Consider the following 17,705-nt stretch of genomic DNA (forward strand, 5'->3'; position numbering starts at 1 on the left):
GATATGAAAATAGGCCTATTTCTCCTTTGTTGATGATGTAGTGATCCCGGGTGATGATGACGATGATGTGTGATAATGATGGATAACGGTAACGTGATGATAATGATGATGATGATGATGTGATGTGACGGTGATGATGATGCCTTACAATTTACTATAACGAAACCAATAATAACTTGTTGACAGTATTTTTCTTTTCTTTATCTCTATATTTCATTTACTACGAGATCTGCAATGAATTCGCAATGGAAAAGACAAATGTGATTATAGCTGAGGTCGATTGAGGCTCTCTAAACGAAGAAAAAAAAGGAAAGAAAGACAAAATGAAATGAATTGCCGACATCATCCAAAGTGTCAGTGTCCTCATTAATTGCTTGAAGTACTAGTAAGTTGATATTAGTATGCGCAACAATTTCAATTTATATTGCAGAACGTTACATTCAGTTTTAAAATCCCGGTTTAAAATACTGCAGGGTGCATGTTCCTGGGATTATTTCCTGAACTAGCTATATTTTCAAAATTATTTTCATTATAAGTATATATACATGCAATTAATTTCGACCTGGTCACATGTTTTCGCGTTCCCGATTTTATTATCAGTTTGTATATCCCCCCCCGATGGATTTGTCTTTCTTATTTTTTTTCTTCAGATTTAGCATATAAAAATATAAATACACTATATCGGCCCGGTATATCGGAAGACCAAAACTTGAGCATGATGCTGACTCGTCAGAGGCTAATGCGATATATAAAAGATTCGTAACATTTTATAAAAAACACCTTTGCCACATTATGTGTTCAATCAAAATTATCAAAATGCGGTTATGTACTTTCAAAACGTTTGTCAAAGTAAAATAAATTAACATCTATACATGAATACTCAGGTATATATTTCTATTTTCAATGTTATGTACGATGTATTGTATCCTACGTTCAAAAAGTTTCTGAAAGTATCACCGTTGAAGCTATTTAATTGCATACTTTTTTGTTTATTCTTTAGTAGAAAAGTGAAGAAATTTATCATAAAAAAGCTAAACTGAGAAAATTTTCACTTAAATTTGCACATGCCTGTTACACTGCATCGGTTTGTTTCCATTATACGCCTATATTTGCTTTTCGTATTTTCATGCTTACATTTTTTTATATTGCATGACTCCTAAATTGTAAAAAAAATAGTAACATCCTGCCGCAACGGCGTAGTTTAATTACCTTGCTGAATTGACTATGTCAGGAAATTATGTGCATGCGCGGAGCATTTTTACCGTAAAACTTGGAGTAATAGTCCTCTCATCCCATTGGTGGTTATCGAGATATGAGAGTATGAGATTGCTTGAGAGGTCGGCCCGAGGAAACGGCGGGATAAATGAAAAAAAGAAAATCGCAAATAATTCATCTGTGAAACACGGTACTGGGGCACAGCGACTACAAACAAAAGACCGAATAGAAATGCGGCCTTGCTGACGTCAGTGTTCAATTACTCGCTGGTAATCCGATAGCTGAGGGCAGCGTACTCACTCCCTCCACCAGCCTCCGATCGCTTTCACAAAAGTTCAGTTTTAAGAAAAAATAGTAAACTATGTAAAATTGTATCCATAGGATATTTTTCATAATTAGTTTTTCAAACTTTCATGTCAATATCAATAGTGAAAACGCATTGTCTTTTTGATAGATAACCATGTTGTAATTTCCGGAGGGAGTGTACGGAATAGCTCCGCTAAAGCAGGATGAAAAGAATGCCTGGGACTGTCTACCGCCGTGGAATGCAGTGTCCTAGCGAGGCAAAAGGAATTAGTTCTCAAATAATTGGAGAACAGTCCGATCTTACGCACCCATTGTCACCTGTGTGACTTTAGGTGAATTTGATAATTTATCAAGAATAAAAATGGGGGTAGAACAAATGAGAAACACATCATTTTCAATGAAATTTATACCTCTCGGCGCATGAATTTTCGTAACAAAATTTTTGCAAATTCACCTAATACACTTCCATAGGCTCCTACAATAAATAAGGGAATATATGCGCGTGATAAGGACTTCCCGATGGTAGACTAAGTTTTCTATGTTATTCTCTAAATCGCACTTAGAAAACACGTGTGCGGATCGAAGAAGCGCACAAACTGATATCTATGTTTTCTTATTAGGAATGGAACATTGGGGTTGGCGCCCAATGGAACGCACATTCAAGCTTTGTGTTCCGTAGAACAGCATGGCAACAGAGGTTGCTGCAAATGTCAATTGTGATGAAGAAATTACAGCACTGGGCCGTGTCCAACAAGCGAGAGACGACACAATGGAAAATGCAGACAGGCCTTCTGAATTCAACACAACCGGGAAGGGAACGCAACCTCATGACCCCAGCAGCGGCGGAGGACACGGAGGAGTACCCGGTCCTATAGCTGATGGGCAAGTAGGAGTAAGAATTAATAATTCTATGGATTCTCATGGTCAGCAATCGATGAATATGTCGAAGGATGGTAATGTGACAAAGACGCCAAACTGCAACTCAACAGGCCAGTCAGACGGCGTGCTTCCGCAAGCGGGTCGTCCAAACGCAGGCTCGTACAACGGGCCAAGTCCAAACGTTGATCCCTTTTCTAGCGGTGCTTTACCTCAATACATGGAGAATAGCAGTGGTAATAAACAAGCGTCTTTTGGTCAAGATGGTTATGGTGGTGGATATTTTGGAAATAGAAACAATGGAGGGTATGGAATGAACCAACATGGCGGACCTGGTATGACAGGAAATGCAAACTCTGGTGCTGGAGCCCCAAATCAAGCCATGGCACACACAAGCACATACAATCAGTTTGATGGGAATATGAACTCCAGGCCAGGATACCCAAATATGTCAAATCGCAGTGGAATGGGCTCACCGATGGGCCCAGGCAGTTCGGCCGCTTATGGCAGCTCACACAATCCACGAGCGTATGGGCCAGGAGACCGAATCTCGAGCACAGCTCCAACTCTTTCACAACTTTTACAAGGACAAAAACACCCTACTCACAGTTTTTCAGGAAATTTTTCAGGGCACAGTGATGTGAGCCCAGGAAAGGGACCTGATGCTGGTTCGATGGGAATGATGGGACAAGGAGGTCCTTATCAATCTCAGTGGCCCAATAGAGGCCAAATGCAACATCCAATGGGACCATATGCTCAACGCAGTCAGGTACATCGCTTTGTAGATTTACATGTACAGTGTAGTTCATCGAGACTAAGAAAAGGGGCTCGGGAGTATTTAATTTTATTTATATGTAATGTCTAATTTTTTGCATATCTTTTTGGAATGATAACCATTTCAAAATGGTACGGTATGTTATGTGTAAGTATTTAGTGTTGTATTTGTTGTTAAACAATGTGTCCTTGTCATCGCATGAAGTCAAACTTGCCTAAGTCGAATCTGTTAATAGATGAATTATTCATACATAAGCTTCAACATAGACAAATGTTGGCTCGTATTTCTAAAAGTCAATATGCATTTGCATGCAATTTAACAATTGAATAAGGATAAAGTACATGTATGAAGCATGCCGTATCTGAACCATGTCTTTGTATAGTATGGTTCAGAAGGGGGGGAGGGGTCAAGATACATGTAGTCTTTTGCTCACATTAACATGTACATACTGGTGGCATAATAACTTGAAAGAAACATAATGAAAGCGATCTGCCCTTCAAAAATAATGTTATGAGCTGTTTAGAATCATGTGAAGGTACATTTATCTTGTTCATTGCGATTAAAGTTTTTTTCATTTTAGAGATTTGCAACCCGCCCCTTTTAAATCTTTCTCGTACATCTGGTAGAGGCTACTTCTGTATTTTTGCTACAATGAAGTATTGTGAAATATGATGGAACAGCAATGGAAGATGATGGCTATTTATCCAAAGCCTGTGGGTACTTCCAGAGCTCTAGTTGCTCTTGTAGGTTTGTGTGTGTGTGGGGGGGGGGTAGATAAGCCGATTATGACATCCTCAAATAAACGAGAAAATGCTTTAAAATGGCAACATCTCAGAAAGTTTAGTGACATTCATTTTATTCAAACCAAATAAGTCCTACATACTTGTATGTAGGGATAGGTAGTAAAATTATTAATAAAATGATAAATGAAAAGCAGTCCAGATAAAGAATTTGAAAAGTACAATACACTGTATTCTTGAAGTCTTGAAAACTATAGTTGAATAGTAATTGCTTTAAATTCCTCCCAATTATACCAATGATCTGCATATCATTAAAGGAAAAAGATTTGAACAAACCTTTCAGTAACTAGGCTTGTAATGCTTATTGGATTGGATATAAATGGGAGGGGGGGGGGGTTGATGCCAAAATGAAGAGAGATTGATAGTAAAGGAAATAATGACATTGCTATATCTCTCTGTTCTCCAATATAGTTAATAAGAATAATTCTGAGACCCCAACAATTCGATAATTTATTTTGTTCAATGTTAAAGGTATTGTTTAACTTTGTGAGCAGCCAATTTAAAAATTCTCAAACAAAGATAAAACATGTGTACAAGTGCATGTATTAGAACTAATAAACCCTGAAACCTACCATTATTGAGAATGAAAAGCTAAAACTACAAGGCAAACCCCGATTTTGTAAATAGGCGTCTTATAGACACCTAAATAGTACACGTAAGTGTATGGGATGAAATTAAGATGGTGTTTCCGGTCACTTTATATTTCAATTTTTGAAGCACTAAATAATGATTTTTCGAACGCAATTTTTTCTGGGCTTCATTTTTGTAACATCACAGACACAGGTGACAAGTGTGACCTTCTAGCTCATATTTTTTTAAAGTCAAACCAATCACTATAAAGTGTATGGTTGAACTTAAAAACTACCCATTCCCCAATATACAAAACATCCACTTAAAAATTCAGAAAATGAGTATGAACTCTGAAAAAGTGAAAGCGGATAGTTTGAAATATTTAAGAGTACATGTAAAATCTGTGATCAAACCTGTGCCCATTTCTAACAAGGATTATTAAAGGTACAAGAAGAATACAAGTGTAGATAATCCTACTATTGTGTATACACTGAACAACCTATGTCAACAATAAGATTTCTCATGAATGGACCTAACAATGCTTGTGGTTGCAGGTTCTATCCAATTACAAGCAAAACATGACTACTCAACCTCCTTTTTTTTTCCTTTTCCCCTCATGGCTGGGAAGGGGATTCCCCAGAATTGGGAGAGTGATGGTGTTTATTTGAAGGCCAGCCAATATTTTATGGAGATCACAATAACAGCTGAACACTGCCACCTCCCACCTGCTGGGAGCAAGGCACATTTATTCCTTCATTTTGTAATTTGATATGAGACAGATTATCATTAACTTTTACCCTTGCAATGATGGCAAATTTTGTTTTGGTTCTATTTTTATTCGTGGGTGTGTTAGGGATTGGTTGTATTCTGTAATGAATATTATATTTGTTCATGTTTGTTAAATTTTTGTTTTATTTCCAGACATGATAATTTTTGCACATTGCTATTTGCTTATGACAATCAATTTATTGCAAAGCCTTTTTTTTAATCCAAAAAATAACTCAACGAAACCAAAACACAAATTTAAATATAGTAAAATCTTAGAATCTTTCAGCTACATATTTTCTACATCACTTACAAGCTTTTAACATTGAGAGTCGTGTGAAACATCTAACAATATTCACCATGAATATTTTCATTAATTTCTTCAGACTATGGAGTAAAACGGACCTTCCCCCAAAAGTTGCTAAAATTTCACATCTTTACATCCATAAAATGCCTATCTATATTCTAGTGCTGTAGCAGAGCTGCCAAACCGAATGGAAATTCGCTGAACTTAGCACTTCCGGACCAAACCGAACACAGAGGCCTTGTGCAGTGGTTTGCTAAAAAAGAAAATTAGGCACATTAATTTTACCAAGTAATATTGAATAACATTAACGGCAGGGACTCCATAGATTCAAGTATAAAATAAACATTTTTATTGGTTAGTGATTGTGCACAGAAAGAATTCCACACAAAATATTTTTAAAATCCACTATGAAAGCTCCCGTCTCGTCTTTGAATTGTTATCTTCAGTTAACTTAAGAATTTTTTTATGAATATGGATATATTTTTTCTTCATAAATTGAGGGGACATTTGAAGCTAAACTCGGTATAAAAGTGTGGTTGAATTACGTATTGCGGTAATCGATCGTGATTGTAATCGGACCTTATTGTTTTATATTTAATAAAAGAAAAAGACAACATAAATTCCTCCCTGTGACTGACAGAGTAATGGTAAAGTACATGTACATATATATTTCACCTTCTGAAATGTCCATATTAATATCAACAAAAATAAAGAAATAAGATATGAAGGAATGAGGGTAAAAAAAACCCCGGAAAAGTTAAAAATTCAAAGCAAATCAACGCATGTTCCCTGATCGTGTTCCGGAAATGGTTGATAAGGATAGTTAAAACAGGAAGTCCAAACAACCTGCTCTCAGCTGCTATTATACTGGTAAAATTCATATTCCAAATTTGAAATGCTTTTCCATTGTCAATATTTTATTAAAAAGTGGTTTAATCTGGTCAATTACTGAAAATGAAATGATAAATTATCAGTTCCGTCTTGGTTCTGAAGATCAACACCGAGTGATTTCACAACACTAAAATTCACATTACAGTCCCATGTACTGATTTTCGTGTTGGAAATGTGTTTGAAGTCACATACTTTCAAACTTTCGGGACCAAGAATGGACTGATATTTCATCCTTTTAAATAATTGATTGACGAGATTTAACCACTTTTTAGAAAATTCGGACTTTCTGAAACATTTCCTATGCTTTAAAATGTGAATTTACCGGTAAAATAACAGTTGAGTGGAGGTTGTTTAATAAAGGACATAAGTTGGGAAACTCATTTAAAAGGGGGAATGAATCTTCTTGACCTAATCCGGTCTCCATTGTGCATTTTCTTGCAGATGGGAATGATGCCTGATGGTCAGAGCCCTATGCAGAAGAGACCATATCCTGGTGGCCCTCCTGGACCCTATCAGAATCAGTATGGTGGCCGCCAGTTCTCGGGCATGTCACCTCAGATGTACCCCAACCCAATGTATCCTGGTAATCGGTCATACAATGCACCTGGCGGTGGCACCAGTGGTGGGGGCAGCAGTGGTGGTGCTAGTGCCGGTAGTGGTCAGTTTCCTCAACAGGTGAGAATGGGAATGGATGGCTCCATTTTCTTCATTTATGAAACATGTTGGACCATAGTCAAAATGAGTCAAAATGTTTTTTTTTTTCTGCTGAAGCATGTATTTAATGGTCGCATCAGAGATTACTTCATAATGAAAATAATGATTTTGAAAAATCTAATTAGTTCTGGAAAAGGCTATCTTAATTTTAACCAGGTTTACCACTGTACCCAATCCGTGTGGCATTTTAAATGGAAAAACTATCACTGCCATGGACAGGAGTTTGTAATCGGCTCATTCAGCTGGCAACGCAGGTCTCAAATTGTTGCAGAGATATTGCTGTGACGTCTTCTGTAGCTAGTGTACTTGGGCATCATGGGGGAAACTGGACATTTCAGAGGAACATTTGTGTAGCCTTGCATATTTCAGATGTCTACAATGTCTTTCACAAAGGAGCCTGCCGTATCATACACTACTTGTTGCTGCAGAGGGCACCTTGCATTCCTAAACATTCAAGTCTCATCGCAAATTTATTGAGACTGATCACTTGAGAAATGCATTGTTTTTTTGGTGCAAATTTCTTTACTGTGTGGTACATATGTTTGTCGTTAGTAAGAGTTCAGTTGGAGAAATAATCTTGAAACAAGCAGCAACTGTGCCAGTAAAACTCTTGTTCTCATGATTTTGATTATGCTGCAGTTACATTTTCCCTCAGGTGTCTGCATGGTGAGTTGAAAATGATTGTTTTAAGATTTCAATATGAACTACACACAGGAAGCTGTTACAAAAATTATTAAAACGGCTGTTTTCATCCCTCCGTGTACTGCCTCTCTACACGAAATTGTGACTGCGCCATTATCGCGTCTTTTAGTGACTTGGCCGGTTCTCTTTATGTTTAAAAATGCCATTCTTGTATTATCTGACACTTACGTGTACTATAGACAGATAGTAACAGTATTTTACAGGCAATAAAACTCAAAGAAATTTCTTTTATGACTACTTGTCAGATGTCAAATCATAGCATAGCACTTGTAAAGTGGTTGCCCGTTTTTAGGTTGGCCTAGGTGGCCCAAAACAAACTGGAAGTCATATCTGACATCTTGAAAGGGGACAAATGTTGAAGAATTGTCCACTCCCCTGTTGTAATTAGCTTTATTGTGAAGAAATTGCCCATTTTGAGGTATAAAAGGTGGCAAAAACAAAGATGCCCTTCTCATTGCAATCCTGAAAATTAGTTAACTGGAAACCGGTTTGGGAAACCAGTTCGGAAGATTACTTAGCTAACGTTCCCATTTGATCACCTGAAAGTGGTTTTCAACACCATTTCATGGTCACTCTCAGAACGTGATCTTTTTGCTATGGGTATGCTCTCAGTTTCGCATAAAATTTGAAACTGCGGTGTGTGCATTCTACACACAACAGGTGCGAAGATCACTTCCTGAAGAACGGTTTTGTCTCCCTCCCCCCCCCCACCCCGGGCCGCCCTAAAACCGGTTTAATGAGGCAAAACTACATGTGGAGGTGGTTTTGTGAACCGGTTTAGAAGATCGCATCCAAGACCGCCTTGACCATTCTCATTATACGTTACACTAGTTTCCAGTAAACTAGTTTTAGGATGGTAATGAGAACGGTAAACTTGTGTGGAGCGTGCAAGCCTGCAAGGTTACAGAAGACAGCCCTACATTGTATAAAACCATGATACATAAATGACATGCAAGGACCTGTAAAATCAACAGAATTTTTGCTTTTCTTTGATATCATAGTTTGTGTTTACTCTACTTTTGAAAATATTTGGTTTTACTAGTAGTATTGTTCAATATTTAATTTGTGTCCCTTAAAGATGTCCCCTCACTATGGTCTAACAAGCCAGTCGCAAGGCACCAACTACAGTTCTCCTTCGGGCTACTCGCCTCAGGGAGATGGTAGCGGTGACGGCAACAGTGTTTGGGGACCACCCTCCCAATCCATGCAACACCAAGGACCACAATCACAAATGTGGAACCAACAGGTAATTAGGGTTGGTGATGTTTGTAAATAAAAAATTATCAATTACTCATGTACTGTACAATCCCTCTTCTTTTTTGTGTACTAATATAATTTTCAAATGGACATTGCACCAAACTATTATTAGGCCAGTCAATTTTCTTGTATTCCTGTATTCTTGTCATATCTATCTGAAAAGCAGAACATACTGGGTAATAGGCTTTCAACTAACTCTTCTGTCTATTATGAATACATTATGTAGAAGTTGTGTGGTCCTTTTGATGTAGTAGTACATTGTATGACTGGGTACCTGGAGGATGGTTAATAAAGCTGTTCGTAAGTTACGAGCGACGTTATGAATGACTGGGGGCCGTTTCATAAAGCTGTTCGTAAGTTAAGAATGACCGGTGATCCTTTATTGTGGTTAGTGGTTTATTCATTGGCGATGGTTACGCACGTGAGAATGGTTCACCAGTTGTTCTTAAAGTCGCTCTTAACTTACAAACAGCTTTATGAAACATCCACTTGGTGATCCGTTCTTGTGGCAAATGTTATACACCAAATTTTCATTGATGGTGATTTTGCGCCTAAGAAATCGTTCATAAAGTAATTTGTTATTAACTTACAACTTCATGAAACACCAACATGTATCTTGCAGGTTTTCCATAAAGCTGTTCATACATTGTAAGTTACGGACAGCATGTACCTTAAAAACTTCTCCAAAAGTTGCTAAAAATCTAAAAATTTCCATATGTTGTCCATACATGTATTTCCTGAAAAGTACTTTTTATTTAGCTTGTAGTAACAAGGATATGAGGAATATGTATTTTCTTTTACTCTGAAAGGGGGGTTTCTATGAATTTCAGTTGATGAATGACTGACTAGACTTACACCAGAGGCTCTAGCTAAAAAAGTAAAATTGACAGATTGAAACACTGTAAAGCTACAAAGTGCAGCGGCATAAGGTTACTGCATAGTAAGTGCTTACCAGCCGAGTATTTTGCTAAAGAAAAACTTAAATAGGTTTTGATAATAGGTTTCATAGGATGAGGCAAGAATTGTTTTATATGCATTGACATGAATAACACAATTAAAGCTCTCTGTAAACCTTTTTTTTTGGGGGGGGGCAGGGGTTCTGTATTAGATATTACATGTAGAGAGATATGACGAAGTCACTTTATAGATGTTGATCCGGTTGTGTGGCTGATTTCTGCATGTCATTGTGAAAGATTGATTTCAAAAGTTAGCTACCGGTATGTGATCAATCTCAGAGATTTATACAACTGTGCCCAGATTGAAAGGTAGAGAAACTTGTGACATATTCATGATATGGCATGAGCTTGTCTTCATAGCTTTCATCAAAAAAGGTTTTTAGATCAGAGTGTACATGTATAGTGCATTAGGCAACTATAATGTTTGAATGCAACAAAACTGCTCCATCATTTAGTTGTATGAGGTGCAACCTTCTCCTAAATACCAAAGTAAAAAAAATATATCATGAAGGCCAACTCATAGTTGACTCTTTATCGAGGCACATTTTTTTAATATACACCTACAAAAGCAGTGTCTGATTGACAGTGTATTCTTCTAGAAAGCAAAATGCTGACATTTCTTAAAGGGCAAATACACTTCCTTATTGCAGAGCATTAGAAAAATGATTTATGAGAGAAGTGCCAAATATAGCAATTATACAATCAAAGGCATATTGGATTGTTGTATAATGTGGAAATTCTTCAAATGAAAAAAAAAAACTTTCTTAAAATGTCAAGTTAGTTGTGGGTTTTGTTAAAGCTTGTGTATAGTTTTGGTAAATCCACCAAAATGCACCTATCACTATTCCAATTCATTGCTAGCTAATATGAATGGATATGCCCTATAACAGTTATGATGTGGAGGATATGAAATGAAAATGTGTTTTACATGATAAATTTTGCGATTTTACATGGAAATTTAACTTGATCGGGTCACCCGATCAAATTAAAATATCTGTGTGTTTTTGTCTTTCAATTAAATCCTATTCCAAATCATGGAATGGGCTGAAATTTTCAAGATATGTTCTTTGTAACTTTTGGATATCTAATCACTAAATTTATAGGATAAGTGCTTGAATGCCCATTTTCTAAATTTAAAACAAGCATCGCCGAGAGAGGGCGCTATATATCCAAGATTTGAATATTTGAAATTTTCTCAGAGAAGTGCAATTGGAAAAATATCTAACGGTCTCTACGCTTCAGTAAGACTGTCATATTAGATGATATTCGATTATCAATCACATTATTGACCCTTTACCAAAGCTATACACAGGCTTTAAAGTGAATACCATTACTGTTTGTACATTTATGAACAAATTGTGAAGGAATCTATCTAGCTTTCACAAAGTTATCAATTTGTGGCCTTGTATAACTTCTCATTTTCATATGAATTTCAATTCTCCCTATCGCATATAGCTGATATCAAGCGATGTCAATCATACCGATAGTTATCACTGATGCTTCGGACATGGAAAAGCAGCAAAATGCATGGAACTTTGTAGTTTCCAACCTTTTAAAATCAGTGACATTATTACTTCTTCAAACATGAAAGAATATGTCTGTTTCAAGATTGAAAGAATTTTCCAAGTAAAAGAAATGTTTCTACAACTGGTAAAGAAAGGAATGAACTTGAAATCCTCTCCAGGAAAGCTGCAAATGTTTACCCCTGCAGCTGGACTGGTGCTGGGTGACCATGGCAAGCCATCACAAACTTATACCCCTTTCATACTGCTCTTTACCCCAGTGAACTTCGCCAGGGAAGTTCACTGGAAATTTCACTTAACGGTCCTTATCTAGTGATACATGTATTTTTCTGGTTTCTCCATATTCGGTATAATCAGACCAGCATAGGGCCACTTCAGAAAAATCCCATTTATCAAATGTAATGTTAAATTGTAAAATTATACCTTTATTATTTGTAGTGCTGTTGTCGACATACAAATGATTTTTAATGTTTCCGACATGTCGACATGCATGCACCCACATCGACATGTACATGTAAACATGAAATAAAAAGGGGTCTAGCCTAAGTCACGAGTGTAAAGCTTACCTGTAAAGGTAGAAGCATTTACATGTATCCACATTAATTGGCACAAGTGAAAGGTTTATTCAGCTTTGAAGCGCATTAAATTAATAGAGAATGTCTGCGAGCTGCGCGGCAGCAGAAATGGGCAGTGGGGCCCTAGCCCGGCCCGACGATTGATCATCTGATAGATCTGTGCAGTGCGCTAGTGAGCAGCATTCATGTTCACGCATGTACAGTACCATGCCCATGCAATTTTGGATGCATTCACTGCTACCGTGCTTGATAATACACTACTCCTCAATGTATTACTTTTCATATAGACGTGAGCAGCAGTAAACAAGTGTTTTCTTCAAAGTTGTTACCGCTGTCATTGAGCGCTTACTTCAACACAAAGTCACAGAAAAATTTCTTTCTTTCGTTTGGAGATCGTTGCATGGATCGCCGCAGAAGTGGAACTGAAATTATTGATTTTTATTTTATTGTCAATTTGAGGAGCTTGCGTTTGCAGCACATGTGCACCAGCGTATACATGTAATACGCAATGATCACTGTTGCAATTGGTAATTCTCAAATTGGCTCCGAGTGTGATTGCGCATTGCTTTCGAGACCGTATCGTGGTACAAAAACTTGATTCTCCAGAATAAATGTGGATTAAATCAGCAATTTTGGAAGTGAATTCACTCTACGTGTAACTTAGTCAAAATACGTTTTCCTGATCTGAGCCTGTATACATCTAGATCTACATGTAGTGTGGGGATATCACTTGTGTCAAGGTGAATCCATTTGATTGAGAGAGTGGTATGTGCCACGATCGAATGATTGTTACTAAAAAAATGTTGAGGCCTAAACTACGATCCCTTTTCCATGTCGACATTGTCGATGTCGGGATTAGTTTTTAGGGGACATGTCGACATGGATTTTTGTTCCCGACAACAGCACTAATTATTTGTGAGATTGTTACAGTAAGCTAGTGATATCTTCAGCCTACAATGTGTGTGAAGAAACCATGCATTCAGATGTGGAAGTTTACCTGCCAAGAATGAAAGGTTTAAAAGAATTATATGCCACAAATGGCCAAATTTGGACAGCTCTAGTAGCTTTGTATAGTACCCGACATGTTAAACTTTTTTATAGATAGACAATTTTTAATTTCATTTTTTGTCTTGCCTTCATAGCAGAGCGGACTAAAGGAGCCGCTTTTCTAATGGCAGCGGGGACGGCGACGTCGACACAGAAATCTTAACCAAGGTTAAGTGTTTGAAATATCATAACTTGAAATGTATATGGACCTAGTTCATGAAACTCAATAAACAGAAGGGTAGTCACATATTACCGAACATCATGCCTCAGTTTAAGGTCTCATGACCAAGGTCAAAGGTCATTTAGGGTCAGTGAACTTTTGGTATGTTGGGGGTATTAGCTGAATTTCCATCATAACTTTTAATGTTTATGGAGCTAGTTCATAAAACTTGGACATAAGAGTAAGACCCCTGTTACATCTGAGAGATTTCCTACCTCGGGCCGGCCCGGGGCTTACCTCGGGTCGGAAAGAAATCAGATGTAAACATCCCAAACCTACCTCGGGCCACCTTTTAGCGAACCTACCCGAGACCACATCCAGAGGTAGTCTCGGGTAGGTATCGGGCCGGCCCCGGTCCACCGATTCGTAGATGTAAACGCACACAAGCTTTCGAACCTATCTCGGTCCGTTTGCCAGCTGTCAAATTACGTCATAGCGCGCGCTATCCCCTCCCCAGCCCCGTCGTTCTTCGAATGTTTTTGCGGCATGCGACATGTGAATTGTGATTGATAAAGTCTTTGATTTGAGTGAAAAGAAGCATTTTAAACATATCCTTTTCAAGTCCATCATATCTTCAACGACTGCTGGGATCATCAGCATTCTTTCAGAATCTCGGGTAACTTCAATTAGTGCGCGCGAATTATTCGGAGCCTAGATCGAGAGCGCCTTTTAAAGGTGTCAGCAATCGGATGCCTCTCGAAACAGTTCAGATAAGGCGATAGGGGAGGGAATGAACACTGTGATGTAAACAGACCACATTTCGGACTCGGTCCGTTCGCGAAGCTAATCCACCAATAATCCAGTCAAGGTTGCAAGTGGACTTGGTCGGGTCTCGGGTAGGAAACTTTCAGATGTAACAGGGGTCTAATTCAGTATTACTGAACATCCTGTGCAAATTTCTGGTGACATGACCAAGGTCAAAGGTTATTTAAGATCAATGAACTTTGCTGATGTTGAGGGTATTTGTTGAATTTCCATAACTTTTAATGTTTATGGATTTTGTTCATGAAAATTTGACATACTGTAAGAGTAATCTAGTATCACTAAACGTCCTGTGCGAGTCTCAGGTCACATGATTAATGTCGAAAGTCATTTAAGTTTGATGAATTTTGGCCATATTGTAATTGTTGAATTGCCATCATATCTTTTAAAAGTTTATGGGTATACATGTAGTTAATAAAAGTTTGACATAGGGGTAATCTAGTACCGTTTCTCATCTTGCACTAGTCGTAGGTCACTTGATTAAAGTCAAAATGTCATTTAGGGTCAATGAACATAGTAGCATATTATGTGGATGGTGTTTTTTTGTAATAATTATTTTATAGTCATTTGCAAAGTCAGCACTGCTGCTATATTGAATTGCATAATGCAGGCAAGACTGCCAGAGGCGTTCCACTTGTTTAAAAACTTGCTATACTGCAGCCATACGTACATGTTATTGTATTTCAAATTACATGTAAGAAAGCCATACATGTAGTGTGTTTGTAACATTTAAAGGTATTGTTTAACTTTGTGAGCAGCCCATTTAAAAAATTCTAGAACCAAGATGAAACATGTGTACAAGTGCATGTATTAGAACTAATAAACCCTGAAAACAACCATTATTGAGAATGAAAAGCTAAAACTACAAGGCAATCCCAGATTTTGTAAATAGGCATCTTATAGACACCTAAATAGTACACATAAGTGTATTGGATGAAATTAAGATGGTGTTTCTGGTCACTTTATATTTCAATTTTTGAAGCACTAAATAATGATTTTTGAACGCAATTTTTCTGGGCTTCATTTTTGTAACATATCACAGACACAGGTGACAAGTGTGACCTTCTAGCTCATATTTTTTAAAAGTCAAACCAATGTTAACCAATCACTTTAACATTAATGGAAATAGAGATGAAATGAAGTTGTAAAGAAATATTCTTGAAATACTGTGTTCTTTATATTTCTTTACTTTTTAACAGTTAAGTCTGATCTTTATGTTCAATCCTACATGTATTTAGTTTCATGATTTCAAATTCCATCTTTTCCAGCATGTTGCGGAGATGCCTAATCTCCCAGCTCCCACCCTTTATGATCACCTTGTTAATTACCCTAGCTCGTTTTTACAAAGAAAAATGAAATTCTGTAAAATTGCATATTTGACATATTTCTGTAATAATTTCTCTAATATTTGGCCTATATTAAAAATAATGGGAACTGTTTTTATTTCTTAAACATGTCAGCTCCTTAAGAATAAAGCTCAGATTGCTTGAGAGAACATCTGGCACCCCCCCCCCAAAAAAAAAGAACTACAATGTAAAATAGATATTAGAAAATCATGTAAAAATGCATATCACTATCAATCATATAATATTCATGTTAAAATGGTTGAAACTTGTATTTATTAAACATGTCAACTACTGCAACATCAGATTGCGCCAGAGTATCTAGCTCGTAGCAACCCACTAGGGTCAAGGAAATGTGCATGATGCACACATAATTTGATGTAATAGAAAATATTTTTTTTTACAAAAGTTGCAAAAAAATTGGCATCTCTGCATTTTGCTCTATTTTCAATTTCTGTTTATGACTTTTAAACAATACTGTATTTCTTCGGTGTTCTTATATATTCTTTGTTTGATATACATGTAATAATGAGCAATGGTATTCTATATTAAATGAAAATATCTTCATGCTTGAATTTTGAATTCCATGTATAAAACAAAAGATTTATATTAAAACCTGACAGTGACCAAAAAGTAGAAAAAAAATTGATGGAGCAACTGGGCCTCAAATTAAGAAAAAATAATTTGTTACGAGTTTTGAAAGAACTCCAGTAAATTTTATGAGGTGTAAAATAAAGATAAAGCTAAGTGTAGTTTTGCTTGAAGATTGTGAATATTAGTAGAAAAGATTTTGAAATATAACTTTCTGCTTCTCACACACACATATACTGTACAACAAGGTTTTTTACATGTTTAGACACATCCAGGCCTCTACAAAATTTTTTTTCGTCACTTGCCCTGTTGGGCAAGTGATGAAAAAATTTGCTTGCCCGATAGAAAAATCTGCTTGCCCAACTTTTTAAATAATTTTTTCATTATGACGGCACTACTCTTATTTTTATTAAGGTATACTAAATAACAATTGAGAATTATGTCCAGTATAAAAGAACACACATTGAAAAGGATATTTTCAGCAACGTAGGCCTGAGTCTCTACGTCTATTTTGGAGAAAAAAATCAATATTTTATGGCTATTTAAGGTTTAAAAAAAAACCTTCAACAAAAGTTGCTAGAATTTCATATTTTGCATCTTTAAATCCATGAAATGGCTACCTGCGTAACATATTTCCTTAGAATTGCTTTCATTTACCGTAGTTGGAAACTATAAAGAAAGCCAGTGGAAAATGTTCAGCTCTTTATTGACTCAGAAAAAATTATTTTATCATCAAAAGTGGAGTGGCTAAAATTTCACATTTTGCATCTTTAAATCCATGAAATGGTCATTTATTTTCCATATTTCCTTGATTAAAAAAAAATCATTTGGAAACCATAAAGTCTTTTCTTCATCATTTTATGATGTTCCACTCGGTCAATAATTTTATCTACATGTTTTTACATGCTACTTTTGTTTTCTATTTTGAGGAATACCTGTTCACTTATTAATGAATTATTAGTAACATTGTTTAATATTGTATGATTTTTTAAGTAATTTTTTTTCACTATGCTTAGAATCTTGGGTGTGTGTGTGTGCGTGTGTGCGTGTGGTGTGACTGTGAGTTGAACTTTGATATAAATGAATTCAATATCTAATTTCTACTTCGCCTATTCCAGTACAATAACCTGTACTCGGCCATGTAATAAAGGCCCACATACCCTAACTTTTCCTGAAGTTCTTTGAAAACGCAGACTTCTACGAAAATTGCATTTCTCTATGGGGGAGTCTAAATTTGGTGAGAATGTATTCATTAATAACTTAAATATACATGACAATGAAGAAATCATCAAACTTTATTGGAAGTTTTGAATAATATACCCGAAATGTAAACTCTGTCTGAAACAGAAAATCACCATCATTGAGGCCTTTACTGAGCGAATTGTCCCCCAGAGCTCTGGCAGAGAGACAGAGCTCAGACTGGCTAGCTAGTATGCGCACGTGTGTGAGCCTCCCGCCGGCCTTGTAAAATAGATGGAGCTTTGTTTGATGATTAATTGTCTGATATTTA

General features: G+C 36.7%; 1 protein-coding gene across 10 annotated transcripts in view; it reads left to right on the forward strand.

Moving 5' to 3' along the window:
- Nucleotides 1-1,861: 1,861 nt before the first annotated feature.
- LOC121413602 (AT-rich interactive domain-containing protein 1B-like) overlaps nt 1,862-17,705 on the forward strand; it is a 61,065-nt gene continuing 45,221 nt past the window's right edge. For 3 of the 10 annotated variants that reach the window (XM_041606483.1, XM_041606485.1, XM_041606486.1), the window contains exons 1-3: nt 1,863-3,166; nt 6,947-7,180; nt 9,000-9,167. In XM_041606483.1, coding sequence (XP_041462417.1) covers nt 2,207-3,166; nt 6,947-7,180; nt 9,000-9,167 — 1,362 coding nt within the window. In that variant the 5' untranslated portion in view covers nt 1,863-2,206. Of the gene's footprint in view, nt 3,167-6,946; nt 7,181-8,999; nt 9,168-17,705 lie in introns of all 10 variants that reach the window. The other 7 variants (XM_041606482.1, XM_041606484.1, XM_041606488.1 and 4 more) reach the window with 6 other exon arrangements.

This window comes from Lytechinus variegatus, chromosome 4 (genome assembly GCF_018143015.1).
Source record: "Lytechinus variegatus isolate NC3 chromosome 4, Lvar_3.0, whole genome shotgun sequence".
Classification (NCBI taxonomy): Eukaryota; Metazoa; Echinodermata; class Echinoidea; order Temnopleuroida; family Toxopneustidae; genus Lytechinus; species Lytechinus variegatus.